This window comes from Mauremys mutica, chromosome 12 (assembly GCF_020497125.1).
Source record: "Mauremys mutica isolate MM-2020 ecotype Southern chromosome 12, ASM2049712v1, whole genome shotgun sequence".
Taxonomy (NCBI): Eukaryota; Metazoa; Chordata; order Testudines; family Geoemydidae; genus Mauremys; species Mauremys mutica.
The window spans coordinates 35,153,094-35,179,688 of record NC_059083.1 but is presented as its reverse complement, the minus strand read 5'-3'; the positions used below and the strand labels follow the sequence as shown (position 1 = coordinate 35,179,688).

Below are 26,595 nucleotides of genomic sequence, written 5' to 3'. Positions count from 1 at the left end.
TTCTGAGAAGGAGGAAATAACTGTGCAGGGCACTGGCTGGGATGCAAGTGAGGACAGCGACTTGAGTGAATGTTACGGAGCATGTTCCGGTCCCTGCAGCCTGCTCAGGAAACAGCGAAGTTGGGACTGGGCTGTATTGTAAGAAGAGGTGTCAAGTATCAGAGGGGTAGCCGTAGTCTGGTTCTGTAAAAGCAGCAAAGAATGAAGTGGGTATTCACCCACGAAAGCTCATGCTGCAAAACGTCTGTTAGTCTATAAGGTGCCACAGGATTCTTTGCTGCTTTTGTAAGAAGAGGGAATCTCGGAAATCATGTAACAGCACATCAACTGTTTTCTCCTCCCCTCTCATCCTCCCAACGGCAAGTAGCAGCCAGCACAGCCTCTGCTTCTTCCAGCAGCACAGGGCGTGGCAAGTGGAGGAGGGGACCACACTGCAGCACCCCCCCCCCCACACACACACACACAGGGATGGGAGAGAAGGGTGAAGAGCCCCAGGAGCTGCCGAAGGAGCAGAGGTGAGGCTGGGAGGCGGATGTGGGGGTGGAAGTGGTGTGGGGGCTGGGGGAGGGGCAGATGTGGTGGGGGATTGGTGGAGGGGGCAGATGTGGTGGGGGGATTGGTGTGGGGGGAAGTGGTGCAAATAAAATTATTTTCTTCCCCTCCCCTTCCCACATTACGTGGGGGGGGAGGGAGCTGGGAGCGGTAGGACAGACCTTGCCTGGAAGCCTACGGGGTGGGGCCGGGGGGTTCTGCTCCTTTCCCCGCTAGGAGAAGCAGCAATGCAAGGGGAAAGGAGCAGAAGGCAGGTGTAGTGTTGGAAACTGCTACCTGTAGGAATGTGCTACCTGTAGCAGTTACTGATAGTCAATGCATTGTAAGAAACTGCTATTGTAAAAAAAACTTGCTGTCTGCTGTAGCAAATGCTTACAGACAGCAGTTTGTCCCCTGCACTCTTTTGTTGTCACCTGCACTCATGGCAGGACAAACTGTTATCTAGACCATCCCTGACAGGTGTTTGTCCAACCTGCTCTTAAAAATCTCCACTGATGGAGATTCCCTAGGGGCACCATTTGTTACCCATCCTGGCTAATAGCCATTAATGGACTTAACCTCCATGCATTTATCTGTTTCCTAGAGACTGGCTCCATCGGGTCCCTCACAAACTGGAAACAGTTACTGTGGGTTTGTCTCTACTATAGCTTATGTACATACTCCACCCACTGAGCATTTGAGCTTGTTCCAGAATCTGGGATGAGCCTATGTTGTGAAAACTGAAATGCTCAAAATAACACATGCATGTGAATGGACACAAGTGCTAAAATTAAATTAACCCAGGGGTTCTCAAACTGGGGGCTGGGACCCCTCAGGGGGTCACAAGGTTATTACTGGGAGTCGTGAGCTGTCAGCCTCCACCTCAAACCCCGCTTTGCCTCCAGCATTTATAATAGTGTTAAATATATAAAAAAGTGTTTTCAATTTATGAGGTGAGGTGGGTCGCACCCAGAGGTTTGCTATGTGAAAGGGGTTTCCAGGACATAAGTTTGAGAACCACTGAATTAACCCCTCTGAAGCCTCAGGGAATGCAGGGGAGGGAGGGGGTCTCCCTTGGCAGGGTTGGGAAGGAGCTAGGTGTGTAGAATATTGCTCTTCTCATGTGATCCTTCCCCCAGTGGCTAATTTTAAATGAAGCTACCCTCCCCTGACATGAATCTCCCTATGGCACTGAAATTAAATATAGACTATAATTTGGCATTTGAGAAGTGAAAGGGATGGTAGCCCTAATCGAAAGCTAACAGCTTGGCTCTTCTGCAAGCCTCAAACTGCTGAATGAGCTTTAGAGTAGGGAAGGCTGTGCCTCCCCAACAGCCTGGCCCTGCCCCCTATCTGACCCCCACCCACTTCCTGCCCCCCAACTGCCTGCCCCCCTCAGAATGCCCGACCCATCCTGCTCCTTGCCCCCTCACCGTCCCCCAGAGACCCCACCCCTGCTCCCTGTTTCCTGACTGCCCCGAGCCCTATTCCCCCCCCCCCCCCCGCTGAGTCCTGACAGACCCCCGGAATGCCCACGATCCAACCTCCCCCTATTCCCTATCTGCTGCCCCCCCAAACCTCTGCCCCCTCCCCGTCCCCGGACTGTCCCCGGGACTCCCTGCCCCTTATCCAACCGCCCTGGCCTCTTACCCCTGGCTCCCCCCTCATCCGGAGCCTCAGCGTGTCGCATCTAGGAGCGTCCCTGAACAGCTGCAGCGTGGCTCCGGCAGGGCCTGAGCTCCGCCCCGCTCAGAGCCGTGTGGTAAGGGGGTGGGACTGCAAGCTCCAGTGGGGCCTGAGCTCCCTCCAGTCTGCGGATGCTCCTGGATGCGCTGAGGCTCCGGGAGAGGGGTGGAGTCAGGCTGGGGCAGGAGCCTCAGCGGTTCTCTTGAGGGCCCCTGCGGGGCCTGGGGCAAATTGTCCCACTTTCCCCCCGCCCCTCTGGGCGGCCCTGGCCTACAGCAGCTCTCCTCTGTCTGCAATGACAGACTGATCTTGATTCAGGGAAATATTTTACACACCTGCCATAAAAATTTTCCTGTGTGTTTCTGATGCTTCAATGAATTCCTGCTCGGTTTCCATAGGTGTCAAACTTGTGCACAGGGCCTCAGAGCAGCTCACTGGATGGCCTTATATACTGTGCTAGATTGCCTATTTCGGACTCCCTCTCCTGTCACCCACAGAAACTGCAGTTTCACTCCTTTTAATTTATTTTTTAAAAATAATCCCTCACCAAAGGCTCTTAAGCAAAGTAAGCTGTCATGGGATAAGAAGGAAGGCCCTCTCATGGATTGGTAACTGATAGGATAAGGGACAACTAGGGGGGATATGACAGAGGTCTATAAAATCATGACTGGTGTGGAGAAAGGAAGTATTTTTTCACACAACGCAGTCAGCCTGTCATAAACAGATAGTTAAGGGTTAATGCCTCTTTTACCTGTAAAGGGTTAAGAAGTTCACCTAGCCTAGCTGACACCTGACCAGAGGAACCAATGGGGGAACAAGATGTTTCAAAAGGAAGGAGGGAAGTTTTCCTTTGTTTAGTCAGTTTCAGCGGGAGTGAAAAAGATCAAGGAACCAGCCTCTTATCAGAGTAGTAAGTTTTAGAAAGGAATACATAGGTTTATGTTTATTTTCTTTGTAACTTGTCTTGGTATCATTAAGGGAATTATCAAATTTGGGTATTCTTGTGTGTATTAAGATTTTTGCCCAGCGGAACATCCTCTGTGTTTGGAATCTGTTGTCTGTGAGAGTAGCTGGTATGCTAATCTCTCCCAGAGGGTTTTCTTTTACCTTTCTTTTCTTTAATTAAAAGCCTTTTTCTTAATACCTGATTGATTTTTTCCTTGTTTTTTAGATCCAAGTGGGTTGGATCTGGATCCACCAGGAGTTGGTGGGAGAAAGGAGGGGGGATGGTTAATTTCTCCTTGTTTTAAGATCCAAGGGGTTTGGATCTGTGTTCACCAGGAAATTGGTGAAGTCTCTCAAGGCTATCCAGGGAAGAAAAGTAGTGCTTGGGGGTGGTGGAAGCGATACCAGATCTAAGCTGGTAATTAAGCTTAGAAGTAAAAGCAGCAAAGAATCCTGTGGCACCTTATAGACTAACAGACGTTTTGCAGCATGAGCTTTCGTGGGTGAATAACCACTTCGACGGATGCATCTGACGAAGTGGGTATTCACTCACGAAAGTTCATGCTGCAAAACGTCTGTTAGTCTATAAGGTGCCATAGGATTCTTTGCTGCTTTTACAGATCCAGACTAACACGGCTACCCCTCTGAAGCTTAGAAGTGTCCATGCAGGTCCTCACATCTGTACCCTAAAGTTCAGAGTGAGGAAGGAACCTTGACACAGCCTGTGGAACTGTTTTCCAGAGGATGTTGTGAAGGCCAATCCCCGGTGCCTCCGAATGGGCCAATTAAGAAGCTGCTAGAATCAATTAGGACTGGCTAGCTAATCAGGGCACCGGAGTTTAGTATAGGTGGCTCCCTGCCTAGTTTGGGGGTCTTTATGCTGCCCATTCTTAGGCACCTATCTCTCTCTTGTGTAGGGATTCTGAGCACCTAATTCAGGATTTTTGGATCCCAGTGTGGTTCCAGTGACTTTCCAGATGCTTAAAAGTCAGAGGTTGTTATGCTCAGCACCACAGTGCCTCGGTCCCTTTGTGGATCTGGCCCTTCAGCCCTGCAGGTGCTCAGCCTCACCAGAGCTCACTCAGCTCTGTTGCTGGCCTCTGAAACATCAGTGAAGGGCCAGAATCCTTCTTCAAAGTGCACATGTAATTGAGGCTGAATGGTGTGTTGCTGTGTGTCCCCGTCTATTGGTCTAGACCAGGAGTTCTCAAACTTTTTTTTTGCTTGGCTTCCCTTTGAAAATATTTCAGGTTGTGACAACCCTCCTCCCCATGATACCACACATAGCTTTCATGGCATCTGTGCAGATCCCTACAGAGCTAAGTAACCATGCTACCCTTACTTCTGCACTGCTGCTGGCGGCAACGCTGCCTTCAAAGCTGGACATCCAGCCACCAGCTGCCGCTCTCCAGCCACCCAGCTCTGAAGGCAAGAAAAAAGGATGAGCAAGGATCAAAAAAGACGTCATGTCTGGGAAAACCCAGACGCATAGTAACCCTATTTTTGTGATGTCGCAACACCCCCTGCCTCCCTGCACATAGCCTTTCGACCCCTATTTGGGTGGTGCCCCCAGTTTGAGAAATGCTGGCCTAGACCATATATAAATGTTTGAGTCTACTGCTGCATCTTAGATTATGGAACTAGTCCTTTATCTCAAGCAGAGCGTGTGCTTTTAGATCCAAATGCCCTGAAGTTCAGTCCCAAACAGGGGCATCATTACATATTGAATCCTGTTCATCCATTTTGAAATAATCTACATGAAAAATGTCATTGATTTATTTAGCCTTGATGAAGATGTGAGGCTGGAAAATTACAGCATCTTCAAGACTCATTTCCTGACATGCAGATAAATAGAATCCCTTCAAGAAACTCACCATCAAACCTACAATGAAGTAGGTGGCAAAACTCCAAAGTAGGGATAGTATTGCAAAATCCCAAGGAGGACAAGGTTTCAGGAAGGAGGGTATGATTGATGCTGTCAGAAGCAGTGGAGAAGGTGAAGACAGTGCATAAAGAGTTGAAGCAAAGCAGCTCAGAAAACTAAGATAATGGTAAATTAGAATTGAAACAACATTTACCCATGCTTTGGGGACCATAACTCAGGGAACTTTCTTTTTGTGGCCAAGTTATCCAGAAGTTAATGCTAACCTCTGATTCATTATAAAGGGGCATTCTTTGAAAGAGTGCCCCATTCATTTGATCTGGTATTTTCACTGCATGTTAGAAAACCAATTCAATAATTTCTTCCTACTCCCTTTAAGAGTGGGGCTATCCATCAAACAAAAAGTTAAGCATCATGAACATTTTTCAAAGGCAACCTGTGAACTGACAACAAAATTAGGATAGGAGCTTCCAGCACAAACTGGTTCCAGAAGTAGAAGAAAAATAATATTAAAAGTAAAAGTGTCTTTGCACTGTAGTGTGATTATCTCATACCCTAAACAACATACAATAAAAAATGAAGGTGAAACCTTTTTTTTTCACACATACACACACACCTCCCCTCCCCACAAACAGCAGATTCCTTAAAAAAATAATGTGATGACAACAACTACGGCTGGACAAATAATTGATTTGTCAGTTCACTGGGCTATAGGGTAGTCTGGTGTGGGTCTTTTGCTGACTCTCCACTTTGTATAAATAATTTAATCATCGTTAGGACAGAACGCGAGGGAGACTGGCTCCATAGCCCAGTGGTTACGCAACTCAAATGGTGAAAAGGCAGCAATTGAACCTGGGTTTGCCACATCAAAGGTGAGCATGTTAAGCATTATGCTAAAGCCCATAGCAGTTTAAGAAGTAATGGCCCCTTCTCCTTGGGCCATTTTATAAATAGCATCTCGGCCCCCTCCCCCATTTTTTTTTTTGGTGGAAACTATGGGCTGGTCTACACTGAAAACTTACATTGGTATAGCTACAGTGCTCACAGATGTGAATAATCCACAGCCCTGAGCCACGTAGCTATGCTGACCTAACCTGTGGTGTCGACAGCTCTAGATCAATGGAAGAGTTCTTCCATCAATGTAGCTACCACCTCTCAGGAAGATGGATTAACTGCAGGGATGGGAAGAACCTCTGCTTTTGCTGTAGTGAGGCCTGGTCTACACTACAGAGTTAGGTTGATGCAAGGCAGTTTACGTCTATGGAAGTGTCTAGACATAAATTTCGCACCTGCCGACGTAACTGCCCCACTATGCCGACTTAATAACTCCACTTCTATGAGCGTAGAGCATAGAGTTAAGGTCGAAGTAATGAGGTTGATGCAGTGTCAGTGTAAATGCTGCATTGCATATGTCGACTGTTACTGGCCTTCAGGAACCTTCCCACAATGCCCCACACTGACAAAACAATCAATACAAGTGCTCCTGGTGACACACCACTGACACAAGAAACAGAGTGTAAACACGCACAAGTGATGCAGTTACTCGGCACCTGTATGCAAACATATGACCAGCGTGGAGGGGCGGGGCCTTGGGCAGAAGGGGCGTAGCTGGGGGCTAGCCTCCCTGAACAGGCAGTTCATGCACTGCCCATGGGTCCCTGTGATGGCCCTAGACTCCATTATGCTAAGGGCTGTACCAATACAGAACACAAAGTTGGCCCCTACTTCAAAAAGTTTGCAACCTAAGTAAACCCAGGAGTATAAAGAGAAGCACAATCTCATTATCTCCAATTTTACGTCCCTCAGAGTGCAGGTGGTAAGATAAATATTTGGAAGCTACTTAGGAGATATTTTTTTAATGGATCACCCAGTTTTCAAACCTTCAAAGCAAATAAAATATTCAGGGTATTTTATGTAATATTCACCATATTTGCATCAAATTCCCTGGCTGACACTCACTTATTTCTGGCTTTTTTTGTTCTTGTTGGGTTTTTTTGCCCAGCACCAACTAAAATGAAGATGAGACCTTTCTCTGTTTCCAAGAGCTCAGAAGGGAGCTCCTCCCTTCTTGGTTACACCATAATCTTCATTTCTCTTCTTGTTCACAAGTTGGACTCAGGTAAGAATTCCTACTTTTCAACATATTTTCTGGCGCTCCTCTTAAATGAAATATTAATTCTATGAAAAAAAAATGAAATTCCCAAGTTGTTTTTCTTTTGAAGGGTTTGAAATGGACCAATTTTGGGGAAGAATGTTCATGACATTTTTAAACAAAAATGTGACTGATTTTTTTTTATCAAAAATGTTATTCAGATTTTTCATGTACTAAAAACTCAGGCACAAACAGGTTCAGATTCCTTCTGACAGCGCTTGAATGTCCTTCCGCTTCTCTCTTGGTCTCACATTACAGAAGGCTGGTAGCTTTAAAGGGGTAGATAGTGACAGAGGTTCTCCATTCTTGTGGGACACCCTTTCTTCCCTCCTTCTCTACCTTCATGGGGTCAGGCTGGCTGCAGCTGGGGAGCCCCTGGAAGCTTAGGAAGTTGGGGAGGAAAGTAAGGGGAACAGGAATAAGTGAAGAGGAACAGGCACTTCATGTAAAAAAAAATTGTCAACATTTTGGAAAACGGAAAACCAACCCAAAAAACTAGTTACAAATTTAAAAAAAAAAATCCAGTGACAGGGTTTTTGTTTTGTTTTATACATTATTCTAGCCGGCCTACTCCTAGGCATCTTGTCTTTACCTTTTAGCATTAGCTACTACCTGTAGGATGATAATTTGCAACTTGTCTTACCTTTAGACAGCTCCCTGTCACCCCTTTCTGCCTGTCTTGGTCATGGCAAGTTTTTATTTTCTTTCAGCCAAAATCTCTGAAAGGCACAAGCAGCCCTCCTCTGCAGGGGGGAGCATGCTCAGATACAGCTTCTTTTCTTCTACTTCCCTTCCCCAGTCAGGCCACCTATTTGCTTCCTTTTTCCAGTACCTTGGGATTGTCTTGGACCGTTGATTCACCTTCCCCATTTCATATCCCATTACCTATGAAATAGTCTGTTGGATGTAGCCACCTCTCCTCCATTTCTTTTGAAAGCCACATTCACCACCTATATTTCCTATTTTTGTTTTCTGTGTGGTATCTCCTTTACCTACGTCCTCCCCAGTGGCCCTCTGAAAAGTCACCCAGCTATAATGTTACCCCTATAGTCGCCCAGCTATAATGTTACCAGGCAAAATTTCTGGGTCTCGTAGGTTGTCCCAGCTGGGAGGAGGAATTGGTGATGGAGTCAGGTATTTTCTTTGATGCAGTTTTGTTTATTTACAAAGAATGTACGAAGTCCTGTTTCCTTGAACACAGGGGGGAACCAAAATAACAAAAGATGGTGTCCTTGATCACAGGTCCAAGATTTTTTCACACAGCACTCCTGCCTAAAGCTTCCCTCGAGGCTTCCCCCAGGGTCTCACACAAAGGCAGCGGGTATAAGAGGCCAGGGGAGGCGAAACCGCCCCAAACAGCCGGCGCTCCACCCTCAGGGCCCACTCCTGTTCGTCCTCTTCCCCCGAGGCTCCACCTCTTCCTGTTCCTGCTCTGCTCACATGGGAGCTTCGTGGGAGGGAGTCAGGAGGCGTGAGTGGCCAGCCGGCCAGTCAGCAGGCGGGTGGATGGGGGCCGGGGGCAGTGTGAGCAGTGAACAGGTGGTCGGGCTGGGAAGGCAGCAAAGAGGTGAGAGCAGCGGGTGGGGAGCGGGAGGGCCGGGGCAAAGATGCATTTGAGCGGCCAGCGGGCAGGGTGGATGGTGGCGAAGAGGTGCGAGCAGCAGGTGCCTCGGGATGGGGGCTGAGCAGGGCCACAGGTGAAGGTGGACGGGGCTTCCAAGGCAAGAGGCTGAGTGGGGGTGAGCCTTGGGGCGGGCCCACAGTCTGGGCATGCCCAACCTCCCCAAATGGAGGAGTCACATGCCGTCCATGGCCCCACACTGTGCTTCCAGGTTGCATCTGCCCACCTTTCTTCCTGCTTCTCTCTGTGTGCCAGGTCTCCTGATTTTCTAACACACCCACCCAACCCCTGACCCACCTCTCTGGTCCAACTATACTCAGCAAAGCCATCCACCTACATATTTTTAATTTGTATATGCACTTGCATACTCCTCTGCCCAATGGGGAGCTGCTATGAGGGAACCTAACTGTTTCCCATGGCCATCCAAAATGCAGCCACACCCACTTAGCCTAACCTACAACAGTAATTATTCAGCCCAACTTCTAATACATACAAGGTGGAAAGAAGGGGAAGAGAGTTGAAATCAGATGTATAATGGAAGCCCATTATAAGTCATCAAAGGGCTCGGACTTTCAAGAGGTGCCCATTAAGGCATCTAAAAACTGAAGCACCAATAAAATCACTTGACACCATTTGGCCAAAATCTTGGCCATTAGTGTATAAATGTTATTTCAGGGAAGGGAGTTTTTTAAATGAAAATTATCTATCAGGGTTGTTCACAAAGACACTGTTTGCATACGCAAATATTAGCTTTTTAATGTACATAGATTTGGACCTTCAATATTGTGGATCTAAGATTTTTGGGTGTAGAACTTTGAGTTCAAGGCTATTTTAGAAAATCTGGGTCTTAAAATTATACCGGAAAATAGTCTGGCCAAATATTGCACACAGATAATAATACTGCTTAGCTCTTTTCATCTGCATATCTCAATACCCATACAGAAGAAGGTCATTCTTACAAATGAAGAAATTGAGGCATAGACAGGGGAAGTGTTTTGCCTGAGTTGCCACAAAAGCTAGTGACAAAAAGAGGGCTAGAACCCTGCATGCCAGGGTATATGGCTAGTACCCCATTCAGTGGGCCATGCTACCTACCAACTACACAATACTCATTCAAGTCACTGAGGGTTGTATGTGTGTGCATCTGGCGGCAAAATTTGATCTGCAATATTTTTCATCCATTTTTGTAATAAATTACAATTTTAATTCTCCATTTGAATAATTTCCCATCAAATGCTAGCATTTCTCCTGAAAGCTAACAGGCAAGTGTATTAAAATTCACATATGAAGTCAGGAGCCATGAACAACCACAATGCACTGAAAAGCTGTAAGGGATATATTTTGTATATACTGTGCCTGACCAGGAAATTAAAATCCTATTCTCAGTTCTTCTCGAATTCAATTGTTTTTGTGTCCTGTTCCATTTAACAGCACACTTTTCAGTGATTGGACCCGATCACCCTATCACCGCTTCTGTAGGCGATGAAGTCACATTAGCCTGCCGCCTGTCACCCAGCATGAGTGCTGAGAACATGGAGGTGAGATGGTTCCGGGGTCAGTTTTCTTCAGTTGTGCACCTGTACCGTGAAGGGAAGGATCAGTATGCAGAGCAGATGTCAGAATATCGGGGAAGGACAGAGTTTCTGAAAGAGGGCCTGGCTGATGGAAGAGCTGCCTTGAGGATAGGCAATATCAGACTCTCTGATTCAGGGCTGTACAAGTGTTTCTTTCGATCAGAGTTCTCATATCAAGAAGCTGCATTGGAACTAGAGGTATCAGGTCAGTAAGCTTCCTTTGCTACATTGCCTTCCCTAGGTTGAGAGGACATCATTATATCTCCTTTCATAAGTGCTGGCTTTTGGTTTTGCTGGTGGGTGCCCCACACCAGCCCCACCCCCACCCCTGAAGCCCCACAGCCACTCCCACCCCCAGGGCCCTGCTCCACCCCTCTCCCAAAACCTCCTCCCTTGAGCGCCTCCTGCCTGCCACTCACTTCTTTCTGCCCCCTCCTGCCTTAAGGGAAGTGAAGGGGGGAGAGGGCAGAGAGGAGCCAGTGGCTCAACAGCTGATTGGCGGCACAGCCACTGAAGAGCTGGTTGGCAGCCAGCCCTAGGGCTGCCACAGCAGCAGCCCCGGGCAGGCCCATGGGTGCTGAGCACCCCCTATTTTTTCTCCCTGGGTGCTTGAACCCCTGAGTACCCACAGAGTCAGAGCCTATGTCTCCTTTAAATGGCAATTACAGCACTTTTCTTTCCGATGTCAGTTGTCATTTGTCAGCAGAGCTAAGTGTCTGAGATCTGAGGAGACACTTGAAAATTTTGGTCTGGTGGTGTGTGCACTGCAGTTATATTTCTAAGTGCTGATTGCCAGTCGAGATGTGTGGAAAAGCTGTTTTTTCTTCCCTCCCCTCCATATTTGTGGTTTTTGAGAAAATATTGCATATTAATTTAAGGGGATACAAAATATCTTAAACCTATCATTGCTGTCATAGGTTTCACCCCCACTCTAAACTTTAGGGTACAGATGTGGGGGCCTGCATGAGAACCCCTAAGCTTAATTACCAGCTTAGATCTGGTTGCTACCACCACCCAAATTGTTTAAAACAGCTGTTATGAGTCATTTGGGAAACTCTGTCTTCCCCCACACAATCTCTCCCTCCCAGGTTCTGTAACCCTTCCCTGGGTAACCTTGAGAGAGTTCTCCTGGTGAACACGATCCAAACCCCTTGGATCTTAAAACAAGGGAAAAATCAATAAGGTTTTTAAAAAGAAGACTTTTAATTAAGGAAAAGGGGTAAAGAAAATACCTTTGAGAGATTAGCATACAAGCTACTCTCACAGACAACAGATTCAAAACACAGAGGATGTTCCCCTGGGCAAAAACCTTAGTTACACAAAAGAAAACCCAATTTGATTATCCCTCTAATGCAAAAAGACAAAGTCACAAACGGAAATAAACATAAGCTAATTCATTCCTTCTCTAATACTCACTACCCTGGTTGATTCCTGGATCTTTTCACTCCAGCACAGAACCTAATGAACAGACAAAGGAAAAACTTCCCTCCTTCCTCTTGAAAAATCTTGTCCCCACATTGGTTCTTCTGGTCAGGTGTCAGTTAGGCTAGGTGAACATCTTAATCCTTTACTCTCTGTTTATGACAATTGCATTCAGCTTTTTAAATTGCCTGCACTACTCTGTCTGGTGAAAACTACTTTCAGCTAACATGACAGGAGAAAGATTTATAGACATTCATAGAATCATAGAATATTAGGGTTGGAAGAGACCTCAGGAGATCATCTAGTCCAACCCCCTGCTCAAAGCAGGCTGATTTTCTTTTAAATTTTGGGGCTCAGTTGTCACTCGCCCTAACTCAACCATGCAGGGGAATGGCAGAGAGTAAGTGTGGCCACGTTAGGTTTTCAGATACCCCAGCTCTAGCATGTGTGGGAGTGAAGGGACCAGATGCTCACCCACCAGAACCAAATGCGTGACGAGTAGGCAAGGAAAAGTGCATCATAAGCACAGCCATGTCTACTCTTTCTACCCCCATGTGCCCATCAACACAGCTGGCTAGGTACCCAGTGAGAGTACGCTGCACCATGAGAAGGGAATGTTTTTTCCCCTCCCGGTGCAACCCGGGATGTCTCTAAAATGCAAGGTCTTGTCCTATGGGATTATATAGAAGATAATCCAGTGGTTTTGTAACATACAGTAATACACAGAGACATGCTAGACTAGAATCAGCGTTTCTCAAATGCGGCCCCCAGGGGCTTTTCCTGTGGCCTCCTGGGCTGTGATTGGGGTGGGAGTGGGGATGCAGGGGGGAAGAGCGGCCCCTCCCCCTCCCTGGTGCTCCTGGATGCAGAGCCTTGGTGTTGGGGCTTCCAGCAGGGGCTGGTTCATGCCCCTCTCTGGAGACACCTGGGCACAATGCTGGAGGAGCAGGCAGCTGGTGAGTTCCCCACCATCTCAGGGGCGGTGGGACTCAGACTTTGGGCTTCATCCTGGGGGTGGCAGGCGCCTATGTGGCTTCAGGCTCCAGCCCCGGGCTCCGGCTGCATGGCATCGGACTCTGTCCCCTCACGGCGGGGCTTCAGGCTCCGGCCCCCTGCTGCCTCTCGCAGCCACCCACCCACATTGCCCCTAGCCCCTGCTGCCTCCCCCGACCCGCCATCCAGGGCTTAATTTGTCCCCAGACTTGCTGGGGCTGAGTAAGTCTGCAGCGAAAAGTGACACCTGTTTGTTTGTTAATATCACCTTTCACAGCAGACTTACTAGCTAGCAATACATAAATTACAATGATTTGGACGTGTCTATGTGCATATTTCTTTGTTTTTCCTAAAGCTAATTAAGTATTTTAGGGAAAAAGTGTGAGTGCGGCTACCAGCGAGAGTCGGTGGCTGCACTCCGAGGCCACGAAATAATTTCTCTTGAGAACCTCTGGACTAGATTCTGTCCTACTTTACTCCCCTCCTTGGATCTTGGGTCTGAGTATTGCAGAGCTCTTCCCACGGTCTCCACAGGGAGCCAGAGGGTGAAGAGGGGGTAGACTGAGAAAGGAAGAGAATGGGTAGATCCTTTGCTCTCCCCCCTCCCCACACCCCTGTCTTTGGCCAGAATAGCTGGCCAGGTATGAAGATGGCAGTAAGATACACCCTTCCATGGGCTGCAGCAACTTACTTCTCCCATAAGAATGGCCACAGAGTTTCAGACCAATGCTTCATATAGCCCAGTAGCCAGTCTTCTGACAGTGGCTGGTATCAGATGCTTCAGAGGGAATGAACAGAACAGGGCAATTACTGAGTGATCCATCCCCTGCTGTCCAGTCCCAGCTTTTGCCAGTAAGAGGCTTAGGAACACCCAGACCATGAGGTTACGTCTCTGACCATCTTGGCTAATAGCCATTGATGGCCCTATCTTCCATGAATTTATCCAATTCTTTTCTGAACCCAGTTATACTTTTAGCCTTCACAACATCCCCTGGCAATGAGTTCCACAAGGTTGACGGTGCATTGTGGGAAGCAGTACTTCTTTTGTTTATTTTAAATCTGCTGCCTATTAATTTAATGGGGTGACTCCTGTTTTTTGTGTTGTATGAAAGGGTAAATTTCACTTCCTTATTCACTTTCTCCACACCAGTCATGATTTTATAGATCTCTATTATATCCCCCCTTAGGCATCTCTTTTTTTAAGCTGAACAGTGCTAGTCTTTTTAATCTCTCCTCATATGGAAGCTGTTCCATACCTCTAATCATTTTTGTTGCCCTTCTCTGTACCTTTTCCAATTTTAATACATCTTCTTTTTAGATGGGGTGACCAGATCTGCACACAGTATTCAAGATAAGGTAGTATCATGGATTTATATTAGGACTGTTGATTAATTGCAGTTAACTCATGTGATTAACTCAAAAAATTAATCGCAATCAATCACAGTTTTAACACACTGTTAAACAATAGAATACCAACTGAAATTTATTAAATATTTGTGGATGTTTTTCTACATTTTCAAATATATTGATTTGAATTACAACGCAGATTACAAAGTGTACAGTGCTCACTTATATTATTATTTATTAGAAATATTTGCACTGTAAAAATAATAAAAGAAATAGTATTTTTCAATTCACCTCATACAAGTACTGTAGTACAATCACTTTATCATTAAAGTGAAACTTACAAATGTAATTTTTTTTGTTACATAACTGCTCTCAAAAACAACATTGTAAAACTTTAGAGCCTACAAGTCCACTTAGTCCTACTTTTTGTTCAACCAATTGCTAAGAAAAACAATTTTTTTTACATTTCCAGGAGATAATGCTGCCTGCTGCTTATTTACAATGTCATCTGAAAGTGGTAACAACCATTCGCATGGCACTTTTGTAGCCGGCATTGCAAGGTATTTATGTGCCAGTATGCTAAATATTCGTATATCCCTTCATGCTTCTGCCACCATTCCAGAGGACAGGCTTCCATGCTGATGACGCTCATTAAAAAAATCATGCATTAATGAAATTTGTGAATGAACTTCTTGGAGAGAATTATATGTCTCCTGCTCTGTGTTACCTGCATTCTGCCATATATTTAATGTTATAGCAGTCTCAGATGATTACCCAGCACATGTTGTTCATTTTAAGAACACTTTCACTGCAGATTTGACAAAATGCAAAGAAGGTACCAATGTGAGATTTCTAAAGATAGCTACGGCACTCGACTCAAGGTTTAAGAATTTGAAGTGCCTTCCAAAATCTGAGAGAGACGAGGTGTAGAGCATGCTTTCAGAAGTCTTAAAAGAGCAAAACTCTGATGCAGAAACTACAGACCTGAACCACCAAAAAAGAAAATCAACATTCTGCTGGTGGCATCTGACTCTGAGGATGAAATGAACATGCATCCATCTGCACTACTTTCTGTTGTTATTGAGCAGAACCTGTCATGAGAATGGATGCATGTCCCCTAGAATGGTGTTTGAAGAATGAAAGGACATATGAATCTTTAGCTCATCTGGCACGTAAATATCTTGCGACGCTGGCTACAACAGTGCCATCCAAACTCCTGTTCTCACTTTCAAGTGACATTGTAAACACAAAGCAGGCAGCATTATTTCCCATAAATGTAAACAAACTTGTTTGTCTGCGCGATTGGCTGAACAAGAAGTAGGACTGCGTGGACTTGTAGGCTCTAATGCTTTACATGGTTTTATTTTTGAGTGCGGGGGGGGGGGGTTTGTACATAATTCTATATATGTAAGTTCAACTTTCATGATAAGGAGATTGCATTACAGTATTTGTATTAGGTCAATTGAAACATACTATTTCTTTTCTTTTTTACAGTGCAAATATTTGTAATCAAAAATAAAAATAAAGTGAGCACTGTACACTTTGTATTCTGTGTTGTAACTGAAATCAATATATTTGAAAATGCAGAAAACATCCTAAATATTTAAATAAATGGTATTCTATAGTTGTTTAACAGCACGATTAATTGTGCAATTAATCATGATTAATTTTTTTAATCACTTGACAGCCCTAATTTATATAGTGGCATTATGATATTTTTTCGTCTTATTATCTGTCCTTTTCCTAATGGTTCCTACCATTCTGTTAGCTGTTATAACTGCTGCTGCACATTGAGCAGATGTTTTCAGAGAACTCTCCACAGTGACTCCAAGATCTTTCTTGAGTGGTAACAGCTAATTTAGACCCCATCATTTTGTATGTATAGTTTAGATTATGTTTTCCAATGTGCATTACATTGCATTTGTAACCCTTCTGCCCCTCTGAGTTGGTAGCAACAAGGGCCAGGTTCAGTATCCAGGGGTTCCGTTTCAATAACACAATGCAAAACCGGCTCAAGCCCCCACCCAGCGACCTGGGACAATTACATACCACCACCCCCGGGCGCCTCTAGGAGGCAATACTTCCCCACTCGCAAGCACAGAGTCCGAGTGTAACAAAAGCCTTTTAATAAAGGAGGGAAACAATGCGGCATCACCACTGGAGAAATACCACAAACCAGATTATAACACAAACCATAAGCAAAAAAAACCCAATCCACCTCCAAGTACATTTGGCACTGACCTTTCCCCCTTAGGGTCTTAAGTCCAATCACCCCAAAGTCCATCAACTCAAAAGTCTCTGTCTCTGGTCAGTGCCACCCCAGAGTTCAAAAGTTTATCTGCAGAGTTTTAACCCCCCCCCAGCCTGGGTGGAAATGGGGGGGGCGAACACACGGTGTTAAGGGGCACCTTACGTGGGCCGGGGCCAACTGCTCCGCCTCTCCGTGGAACTCTGCTGCAGCCTTCACTACAAGTGGCTCCACTCCACCAGCTGTGCCGCTCCTCCAGCCAACCCGTGAACCGCGTCAGCCGTCCCCACAAACCGCTCCACTCTGCTCACTGTTCCATGGGCTGCTCCAACATGCTGCAAACTGCTCCACTCTGCCAGCCGCTTAACAATAGATCTTCAGGCTCCCCCACTAGTTAACACAGCACTCAGTGATCTCAGCTCAGTAAGCTTAGCTCTTTTAGCGATTTCAGCTCTTAGTGATTTCAGCTTGTAGTAGGGGAGCCCGGTGCTGGTGCACCATTGGCCCAACATGAATTCAGGTCAGCAGCCTCTAGATGGACTCCTAAAGGATTCAAAATTAGCTCTGCTCTTCAACAATGGAGAGAGGAGGATGTGCAATTGGTGTTACAGGCTCTCAAAGGGGGCCCATACCATCAGGTACACACACCAGTCCCCAACCTCTCTCAATTCACTGGGTTTTGGCACCCATGTCCCTTGTCTAGCAAGTGCTACTTAATGGATAGTGAGACATCTCTGTCCTAACGCAGTCTCATAGTTCCTCATTCACATAATCAGGGTGACAACACTTTATTCCTCCAGCTCCAATAATCAAAGAAACTGGGGATCCCAGAGCTGTCAAAATAACCATCCCAGGCTGCCGTGGGCTATGCTAGGTGGGGTGGGTGTGCCAATGCAAATACCTGAAATTCCTTTCCACACTCCCCATACTTCACCACCAGATGTCAGGGTAGAGCTCATCCTGACTCTGCTTACATCCTCCCACCAGCCGAGAATTTGTCGTCCTGACAAATCACATTCCCTACTATACCAATTCACTGGTCCCCTCCAAAGGGCCTCAGATAGCCCACTTTAGCTTCCACAAACCTGTGTGCTAAATGTGTTGGCTCTTCACTAGTCACCCCAGGTGCATCATAAGTTAACCGTTTCACTGGTCTTATTACCCTGTCTTGCCTATTGAGAATCTCTGTTTCTGTGGTAGGGGGGACATCCTCTTGAGTGACAGATGGAGAGGTTTCCTGTGAGGTCCCCTTGGATACTGGCATAGGCCTCTGCATTTCTAGTTCTAACAGTGGCGGGTCGAAGGTGCTCAGGACATCCTCCATCTGTATGTCGCAACTGTCCAATAACCTGTGTATGTCATCACACGGGGGTCCTACCAGTGGCTCAGGAGTGTCAGGAATGGGCCTAAATACCTCTGCCATGGGGTTTAGTGCGGAAGAGGAGGTGCTCTCTTTTGATTCAGCTGATCGAGACTGAAATCTTGTCTTCATCCCAGGATACACCATGGTTGTGTCTTCCTCCTCAGACTCACTCTCGAATGTGCTGCATAGGGGTAGGTTAGCTGCAGGGGGCCAGCTGTCCACATAGGAGGGCGGCTTTGGTCCAGCACCTGCATTCTGCCCAGTTGCTCTGTTGTGGCCCATCTCATAAGGGCTGCCTACCAATTCCCCCACAGGGAGCAAAAGGTTTCTATGCACGGTCTTTGTCTGCCCTGGACCCTCTACAGGTTTGATCTTGTAGACCGGCAGGTCTCCTAGCTTTTCCATCACCAAGTAAGGTATTGCCTTCCATCTGTCAGCTATCTTGTGTTTGCCAGCAATACCCAAATTTCGCAGCAGGACTCTGTCCCCTGGCTGGAGCTCTTGCAGACGTACCCTAGCATCATATCGATGTTTGTTGCGGTCTGCGTTCTTCCGAGCTGCAGATGTAGCTAAGTGATAAGCATCCCACAGCTTTTCTCGTAGTTGGGATACATATTGATGATGAGTTTCATAGCTATCGCCATTCTCTGATAGATCAAAGCACAGGTCTATGGGTAATCTTGGTTCTCGCCCAAACATCAAGAGATATGGGGTGACTCCCGTAGCATCATTCTTGGTGGCGTTGTAGGCGTGCACCAGAAATGCAACATGTTGGCTCCAGGTTGCCTTCTGCTCTGGCCGCAAAGTCCCTAACATATCTAATAGGGTTCCGTTGAACCTCTCTGGCTGAGGATCACCTTGCAGATGATAAGGCGTTGTCCTCAACTTTTTAATTCCTGCTATCCTCAGCACCTCCTTCAGAAGGTGACTCTCAAAGTCTCATCCCTGATCCGAGTGTATCCGGGCTGGGAATCCATAAACTGAGAAATATTTTTCCCACAGTACTCGAGCGACAGTGGTGGCCCTCTGATCACGTGTGGGATATGCCTGCGCATATCGCGTATAATGGTCGGTCACTATTAGAATGTTCCCAATATTCCTCTTGTCTACTTCTAAAGACAAGAAATCAATGCAAACCAGCTCCAGAGGTTTGTTGCTGGTGATGTTCTTCAGATATGCAGCCCTCGTGGGCAGAGTTTTCCTTTGAACACATCGAGCGCAGGTCTCACATTTCCTGCAAACACCTTCAGCCATCCGGGTCCAATAGAACCTACTGCGAATAAGTTCCAAGGTCCCTAAATGTCCAAAGTCATCATGCAGGGCCCTCATGGCCAGGGCTCTGTACTCTTTCGGCAGCACTAGTTGATTCTGTTGCTTTTGTAGAGGGTCTGTGGTGACGCGGTGTAGCACTCCCTGAATCAGTTTTAGTTTGGTCCATTCTCTCAATAGTAGTTTACCCTCCAGGTTAGGTGGGACAACCGCAGCTGGGCCTCGCCCCTCCCTTTTGGCAAGTAGTGTATCACAAATGTCAATATCTTGCAGCTGGGCTTCCTGCCAGTCAGCCGCATTGAGAATGGGCAAGGGAAATTAGTCCAAAGCGATATAGTTCACTGAAGCAGAAGGCACGCATTCAGGGGGCAGGCCCAAAGCTTCTGCAGCACATCAATGAAGGCTCTCATGGGCCTCCAGCTCTCGGCGACTCACGCTGCAAATAGCTCTCACTCCATCCGTGGGTATCACAGCAACTCCTGGTGCCTGTGGACGCCTGGACAATGCATCTGCATCTACATTGCTTCTCCCTGATCGGTACTGAATGCTGAAGTCATAGCTAGCCAAAGCAGCCACCCATCTTTGCTCTGTAGCATCCAGTTTAGCACTTGTTAACACATAGGTCAGTGGGTTGTTGTCTGTCCACACCTGGAACTGAGCACCATACAAGTAGTCTCGAAATTTCTCAGTGATGGCCCATTTCAAGGCCCAGAACTCCAGCTTGTGGGTGGGATAGCGGGTTTCACTATCAGACAGTCCTCGGCTGGCAAAGGCCACAGGTTTATGCTTGCCTTCCACCTTCTGGTACAGTACTGCTCCCAGGCCCTCCAAACTGGCATCAGTATGCAGGATAAATGGCTTGCTTGGGTCAGCAAAGACTAGGACTGGGGCATGAGTTAGGCAAGTAATGATTTCTCGAAAAGCCCTCTCACATCTCTCATCCCACCGTGGCCCAAATGGTTCGAAGGGGCCATAGTGTCTCTGCATGGAAGACCCTTTATTCTTGGTCTTAGATTTGTTCTTGCTGGACTGATATCCCCTGGTAAGATCATTGAGAGGTTTTACAATTGTAGCATAGTTTTTCACAAATCTGCGGTAGTAGCCATTAAACCCAAGGAAGGTCTTGAGTTCTCTGTAGTTGCCTGGACATGGCCATGTAGTGAGTGCTTCTATTTTATCGGGATCAGTACTCACACCCTCTTGGGACATGATGTGACCCACATACTTCACCGAAGTCCTGCAGAACTGGCATTTGTCAATTGAAAGCTTCAAACCATAATCCTCCAACCTATCAAGCACTTTAAGAAGTCTTTCTTCATGCTCCTCCAAAGTTCTTCCAAACACAATCAGGTCATCCAAATAAACTAACACTTGCAGTAAATTCATGTCTCCCACAACTTTCTCCATAAAACGTTGAAATGTGGCAGGTGCTCCAGAAATCCCTTGGGGCATGCGTTCGAACTGATAAAACCCTAATGGGCAGATGAAGGCTTTCTTCTCCTTATCTTCTTCACCCAGAGGGATCTGGTAGTATCCACTCCAAAGATCCAACACAGAGAACCACTGGCTTCCCAGCAAACAGTCTAAGGCATCTTGGACTCAAGGCAATGTGTACTGGTCAACCACAGTATGGCGGTTTAGGGTGTGATAGTCAATACACATCCGGATTTTACCATTCTTTTTACAGACCACCACAATGAGTGAGGCATATGGGCTGCAGGACTCTAATGATGCCATTTGCAGCCAGCTCTTGAAGATGTTGTCACACATCTTCCATCTTGGAGAGAGCAAGCCTCCTAGATCTCTCTCGGAAAATTTGAGAGTCATGTAGTCTGATGTTGTGCTCTACTCCTTTTGCACATCCCACATCCACTCATGCAATGAGAATACCTTGAATCTCTCACAAAGTTTCCTCCTCAGGCGATCTTTCCACTCCTCGAACAATGGTGAATCTCCAAAGTCAAACTTTGCTGGGTCTATTGTCGGAACTTGAGTCTCGCACTGGGGTTTTACAATTGATTCAGGCTCGAAGAGGTCTGCTATCTTTTGTCCTTGCTTCACAACAACATCTCGACTTGTTTCTTTAGCAATCAGTATAGTCACCTTTTCCTGGGCTTCAGCAGGTAGGGTTATGACTCCACTGGGGACCAGTACTCCTTCCGGGAGCTCTCCTTCAACCGGCTGCTCTACCATTGCTAATGCCTCTTTACAGCCTTTCAGCTGGTACTCATGACAAGCACTTCTTGCTCCGTCCTTGCAGGCACTACTAAGGGGGTTGTGCCCATGTACTTCAGTGCCCTAATCGGTAGCTCAGATGTCTCTTTTTTAGCGCTCTCAATCTTCCTATAGGCTTCAGCACACAGCGTATGGATCATTAGGGTACTCAGGTACTGGTCCCCAGCCCGTCATCTGCAGTAATCCGCGAGCACCTTGAAGAGACTAGAGTTGGTCCCTATCAGCACAGACACATCAGAGGTCCCTTTAGGATCAGGGCATATTAAGGCAGCTGTGTCTACCTCTTCCCTTACCCCAGCAACCTCCTCTGGGAATTCCAGGTGCACTATGACATACCCTTGGTAGGGGTATTCATCCATGCTGAGGCCACACAGACCAAGGCCAGTCAGTGGCTGTACAGGCAGGTGCCTAAGCATCTGTTGGTAGAATGACTAAAATATAATAGTCACTTGAGATCCAGTGTCAAGCACGGCTTTACACTCCGTCCCTTCAATCCTCACCATGACCTCTGCTCGCAGCCCTATCAGTCCTGCAGGGATCCCAGCTGGACGGTCTTTTCTGAGGGGGATCTTCAAATCCTGCAGGCCTGGGTGGTCCCCGTCCCCAGACCTGGCAGCTACTGGATCTCTCCCAACTGATCCTCAGCTTTCCATATACTAAGGAGGGGTTCTCTTCCTTATGGCAGTTAGCAGCACTGTGCCCATCCCCACCACACCGGTAGCAAAAGAATTGTCCTTTCCCCCTTCGCCGGGGTGGGACGGTGGCTCTAGATACTGACTTCTCCATTGCCATAGTCTCAGGTTCCTTATTCCTGGAAATCTGAGCTCGGTCAATGGTGCTTTTCAGCTCCATTCTGTCAAGACCTGCATTTGTTGGACAAGTTCCTCTGTGCTGCTCACTGTTGTCAGAGCTGTACCGGTGTGGTGCTCTGCTTTCTCCTTGTTGATATCACTCGGCTGCGTGCGTGAGTTCCCTCTGTGTGCTGCCCCAGCTCTGCTGATAGCTGATTGTTAAATTAATTGTCCATATATTGTAGATAGAGGTGTAATTGACCAGTCTCTTATTTATAAAACACTTCATTTTTCTTTTCTTGATGCTTGGGGGTTTCTTCACTGTATACAGATATGAACTGGTGTCTTCAGAGTGTGATATTTTCTGGTGTCTTTGGTCTGTGGGATGCAACTTAAACAACTTTTGTTAGTTAACAGTAAAGGTTTTTGTTGTTGTTGTTGTTTTTTGTTTTCAATAACCCAAACTTAATACACAGTTTTAACTTACTTTGTTTACAATGTAATAAGAACAATGTAATAGGGACCGAGTCTTTTATAACACAAGCTATACTTTTGCAATTGTTGTATAGACATTTATTTTCATTTGAGGTGCATTACTAATATTTCATAGTAAATATAATGCTTAACAGCTAAAATAAATGCTCACAATCTTCCATAAGAAGGTGTATTGCTTTCCCTTCCTAAACACTTTGTTTCAGCAAAAGAGTTAGTAACATAATTTTAACTAGCTTTTTAGAGTTAATTTGCTTGTGATACCAACTTCACTCTTGTTAACTGTTTAGAAGCACAAACCTTAACAACCATTGCATCCCATTAACATAACATAACATCAAAGAAAAGCATATAAAATTAAACCAACTATAAAATTAAACCAAAATAAATTTTAAATACAGATACATGCAAATACTTTGAGGGTATTTGAGGGTATACTTTCATGATGCTCTGTTATGTTTGGGAGCCAAAGGTGGAAACCTGTTGAAAATGTTAAAACCTGTTAAAATTGTTTGGTTAGCTTTATGCATAAATTGTTATTTTAAAACATTTTGGTTATGACATTCTTATAACTATATTTAAAAGTGCAAACAAGTTTATAAAAAGCCCAAACAAGAAATTGACATTTTGTTAGTATTATCTTTACCTTAATGTTGAGGTTTTCCCTTACATTTTTTCTTTTCCCTTACATTTCTTTCTTTTTTCTTTTTAAAAAATTAAAAAACAAAACTGTGATTGATAAAAGAGAATTCTTTTTGTTTGCAATTGCATTATTTGTTGAGGCAGAAATATATGTATATATATTTGTAACTGAAACCTTTTTTGAACTTTGCACAAAAATTGGTGCTAATACTACTATTTTACCCCAACCATGATTTTAAAATAGTGTGGTACCACATGTTATATATATTTTTGAAAGGGTATAAAATTGACTTTTGTTGCAACAAAATAAAAATAATTAAAAAAAAAATAGTCACGTGACACACACAACATAGACACAAAACACACACATGACATACAGGACAAACTTACAATTAAAAACAAATGGCGCCAGAATTCTATTCATAACTATACAAAATAACATAACAAAAAAAAAAGGAAAAAGTTATTACCTTATTTAAAACTTGTAGCATAAATTTGATTAAAAAAAATATTAATGTTTGCCAAATGTATTGTATTAATTTGGTAACCAGGAATTTTGCATTACTTTATATTTAACATTATTTTAAAACTCTGCTATATGGATATAAGAAAAGCCCATGTTTCAAATATTAGTTAGTGGTTTGTATCAGAAGCAGAGAGTGCATTTCTGTTGCTTGGCAACCATATCTTTAAGAAAGTTAGGAATAATTCCAGCTGTTGCATTCCTGAAGGGTTAAAATAATTAATTTACTGGCTTTAAAGTTTTTACCTTGTTGATTTTTTGTTTCTTGTTTTGTTCTGTTTTCAATTGCTTTATTTTTTGGAGGTTTCTGTAAAAACTATAACTATAACTTTTAACTTTTAAAACAAAAAGAGAGAGCAGAAATGAGGAGAGGCGTGGGGAGGGGAAGAGGGGAAAGAGCAACCTAGGAAGGTAGCGAAACCTGAGCCAAGAGAGATTAACTCCATCAATGTATTTGGAAGTACAGGCAGCAGCAGCAAGTTTAGCAAACTGATAAAACATATAAAAGACAAAACTTAATTGGTATGTACAAATATTTGAGAAAGAAGGTTATACTTTCAGATATGAGCGTGGAGTGTGGTTCCATGGGTCAAAGCAATTGGGAACCTGCACAGTTGGGAATTGCACCCCTGGTTTTTATCCTGGCTGTGAGAGGAGATTGGGGGTAGTTACCTGCTCTTGTAAAACCTGAATTTGTTCCCCCAGTGTCTGTTGCTTTTGTGTGCATGCCAAATGGACAGTGGGAGTGCCCTTTTTTGCTGCAGTTAACTGTTTTTGGGCAACTCCATGTGTTAATGCATCACTTCTAGGTGTAAATCCACTTATTTTCAGTTTTTTACTTTGAAATTCGTTTTTATTCACTCCCCTGCGATCGAGTCGCAGCTCCTGTCTTCTAATGTGCTCTGTGAACTGTTCCATTTTTTCCTTCATTTGCTTTACCAATTCAGTGAGAGTATTGTTTGCTACTCTTTCCTTCTGTGCACTTACTTGTCCTGTTCTGACAGGCACCAGTCTAGGTTCCGGTTTAAGTTTAACTGGAACCTGGCTTTTATCATAAGGTGATGGTTGCAATGCAGTGGACCCTGTTTCATGTTTTAATTTTACTAGGGCCACCTTTTTCCATTTCTGTCCCCATTCTTCAGGCACAGGGTAGCTACCTGAAGCCTGCTGTTTACCACCAATATTTATAACAGGGGACGGCACATGTATTTTTTGTAGGTTCCTTACAGCTGTTTCCAGTGTTTCACTCTGTTCCTGTACTGGTTGTCTCTGGGCTGCTTGCCACCCTGCAAGGGGGGTGGGAGCATTCCAGGGCTGTGTAGCTTCTTTTGATTCTTTTAACTTTTTCTTTGTTACTGTTACTTGCTTGGCCAGCATGCCAGCATGCTGTTTAAGCCATTTCACTGCTTTTTTACTTTTATTACTATTTCTTAGAGCCTCGGTCTGTACCGTCGCTCTACATATGCCAGTCCATGTTTCCCCACTCTCTTTTTTAAATTCATAAGGACCCCCTTTACTGGCAATCCAGCGGGTCCAGGAGTTATCAAACTCCGTGGGGCTCAAAAGGGAGGGGGTCAGGGGGCTCCCTAGCACGAGGTTTGCTGCCATGTTGGATTGCGATTCTTACCACGGCAGGTTCGCTTACTCACCAGATCAGCGGTTGGGGTCACCAGTGTTGTCAGAGCTGTACCGGTGTGGTGCTCTGCTTTCTCCTTGTTGATATCACTCGGCTGCGTGCGTGAGTTCCCTCTGTGTGCTGCCCCAGCTCTGCAGATAGCTGACACAGCAGACCCGACGAGAATCCCCAATGACCACAGAGTCCAGTAAGATGCAAAGCCACGTCGGCTAGGTTTATTGCGACCTCGGACACCCGTGCAGGGTCCCCGTAGATTACTTAGTCTACCGGGCTTACTGCGAGAGAGTGCCTCTTGGCAAGGACCCAGCTTAGTGGCGGGACTTTCCACTCCCCCTACGGCCGGACAAAGGCACCTCCCCAGGGATGCATTCTTATACACAGATACAAACAAGTTACACATTACACCTGACGTATTGAGGTGCAACCTCTCTGCGTAGCAAGTTACAACCCCTCTACGTATTAAGGTACCGCCTTCTACCTTGTACATGTTGGTTCGATCAAAACAACTCTATCCATCATTTTACCCTTTTGCCCCTGTCATTGGGATGGGTCGGCCTGTCCTCCTGTTATCTATGGAATGTTTCAGTATAGTGTGTTCTAGTGCTGTGTTTATGCTAGGTGAATATATGTTTATGCAGCATCAGCCCTTTTCGTGCCAGCTTCTGTGAGCAGGGCCTACCTCTGACTCACAGCTTAACTTTGCTTTATGTTAGCAAAGTCTTGACCATTACTTTAGTTCAGGCCTCAGGCCTCATACTGGGCCTTTATCAGGGCCTGCACTTACTACACTCACCATCAGTACACTGGCCATTTGCAGTGGCGTTGTGCTGGCTGGTTCCAATGTTTGGCCTTCCCAACACTCGGTGGCAGCCTGCCTTTCTTCCTCTTCTCTGACCTCCTTTATCAGTTGGGAGTAACTTGGGGGATGTTCCTGTCGTTCTCTTAGCCAGAGATGAAGTAGAATCAGGTTCTGATACTGAGTTCCTCTTACAACTTGAGCCAGTCTGGTCTGATCCATCAGCTCAGCAGTTACTGCTCCCCTCATAACAGCTCTCTGAAGCAGCCTCTCCAGCCTCTGTATATAGGCTGAAATTTTCTCACCCCTTTGCTGTCAGGAATTAAGGAATTTACAGTAACTGTCTTCAGGGCCCTCTACGCTCCCAAAGGTATTATCAAGGGCCTCTAGGCAGTCCTTCACACTGACCCCAGGGTCAATGAGCTTCAGGGTGCGAATTACATCTAA

General features: G+C 45.6%; 1 protein-coding gene across 1 annotated transcript in view; it reads left to right on the top strand.

Moving 5' to 3' along the window:
• Window positions 1-360: 360 nt before the first annotated feature.
• LOC123346700 (butyrophilin subfamily 1 member A1-like) overlaps window positions 361-26,595 on the top strand; it is a 44,642-nt gene continuing 18,407 nt past the window's right edge. Inside the window, exons 1-4 of the mRNA XM_044984175.1 lie at window positions 361-515; window positions 5,822-5,916; window positions 7,047-7,163; window positions 10,249-10,596. Of these exons, the coding sequence (XP_044840110.1) occupies window positions 7,058-7,163; window positions 10,249-10,596 (454 nt within the window). The 5' untranslated portion in view covers window positions 361-515; window positions 5,822-5,916; window positions 7,047-7,057. The remainder of the gene's footprint in view (window positions 516-5,821; window positions 5,917-7,046; window positions 7,164-10,248; window positions 10,597-26,595) is intronic.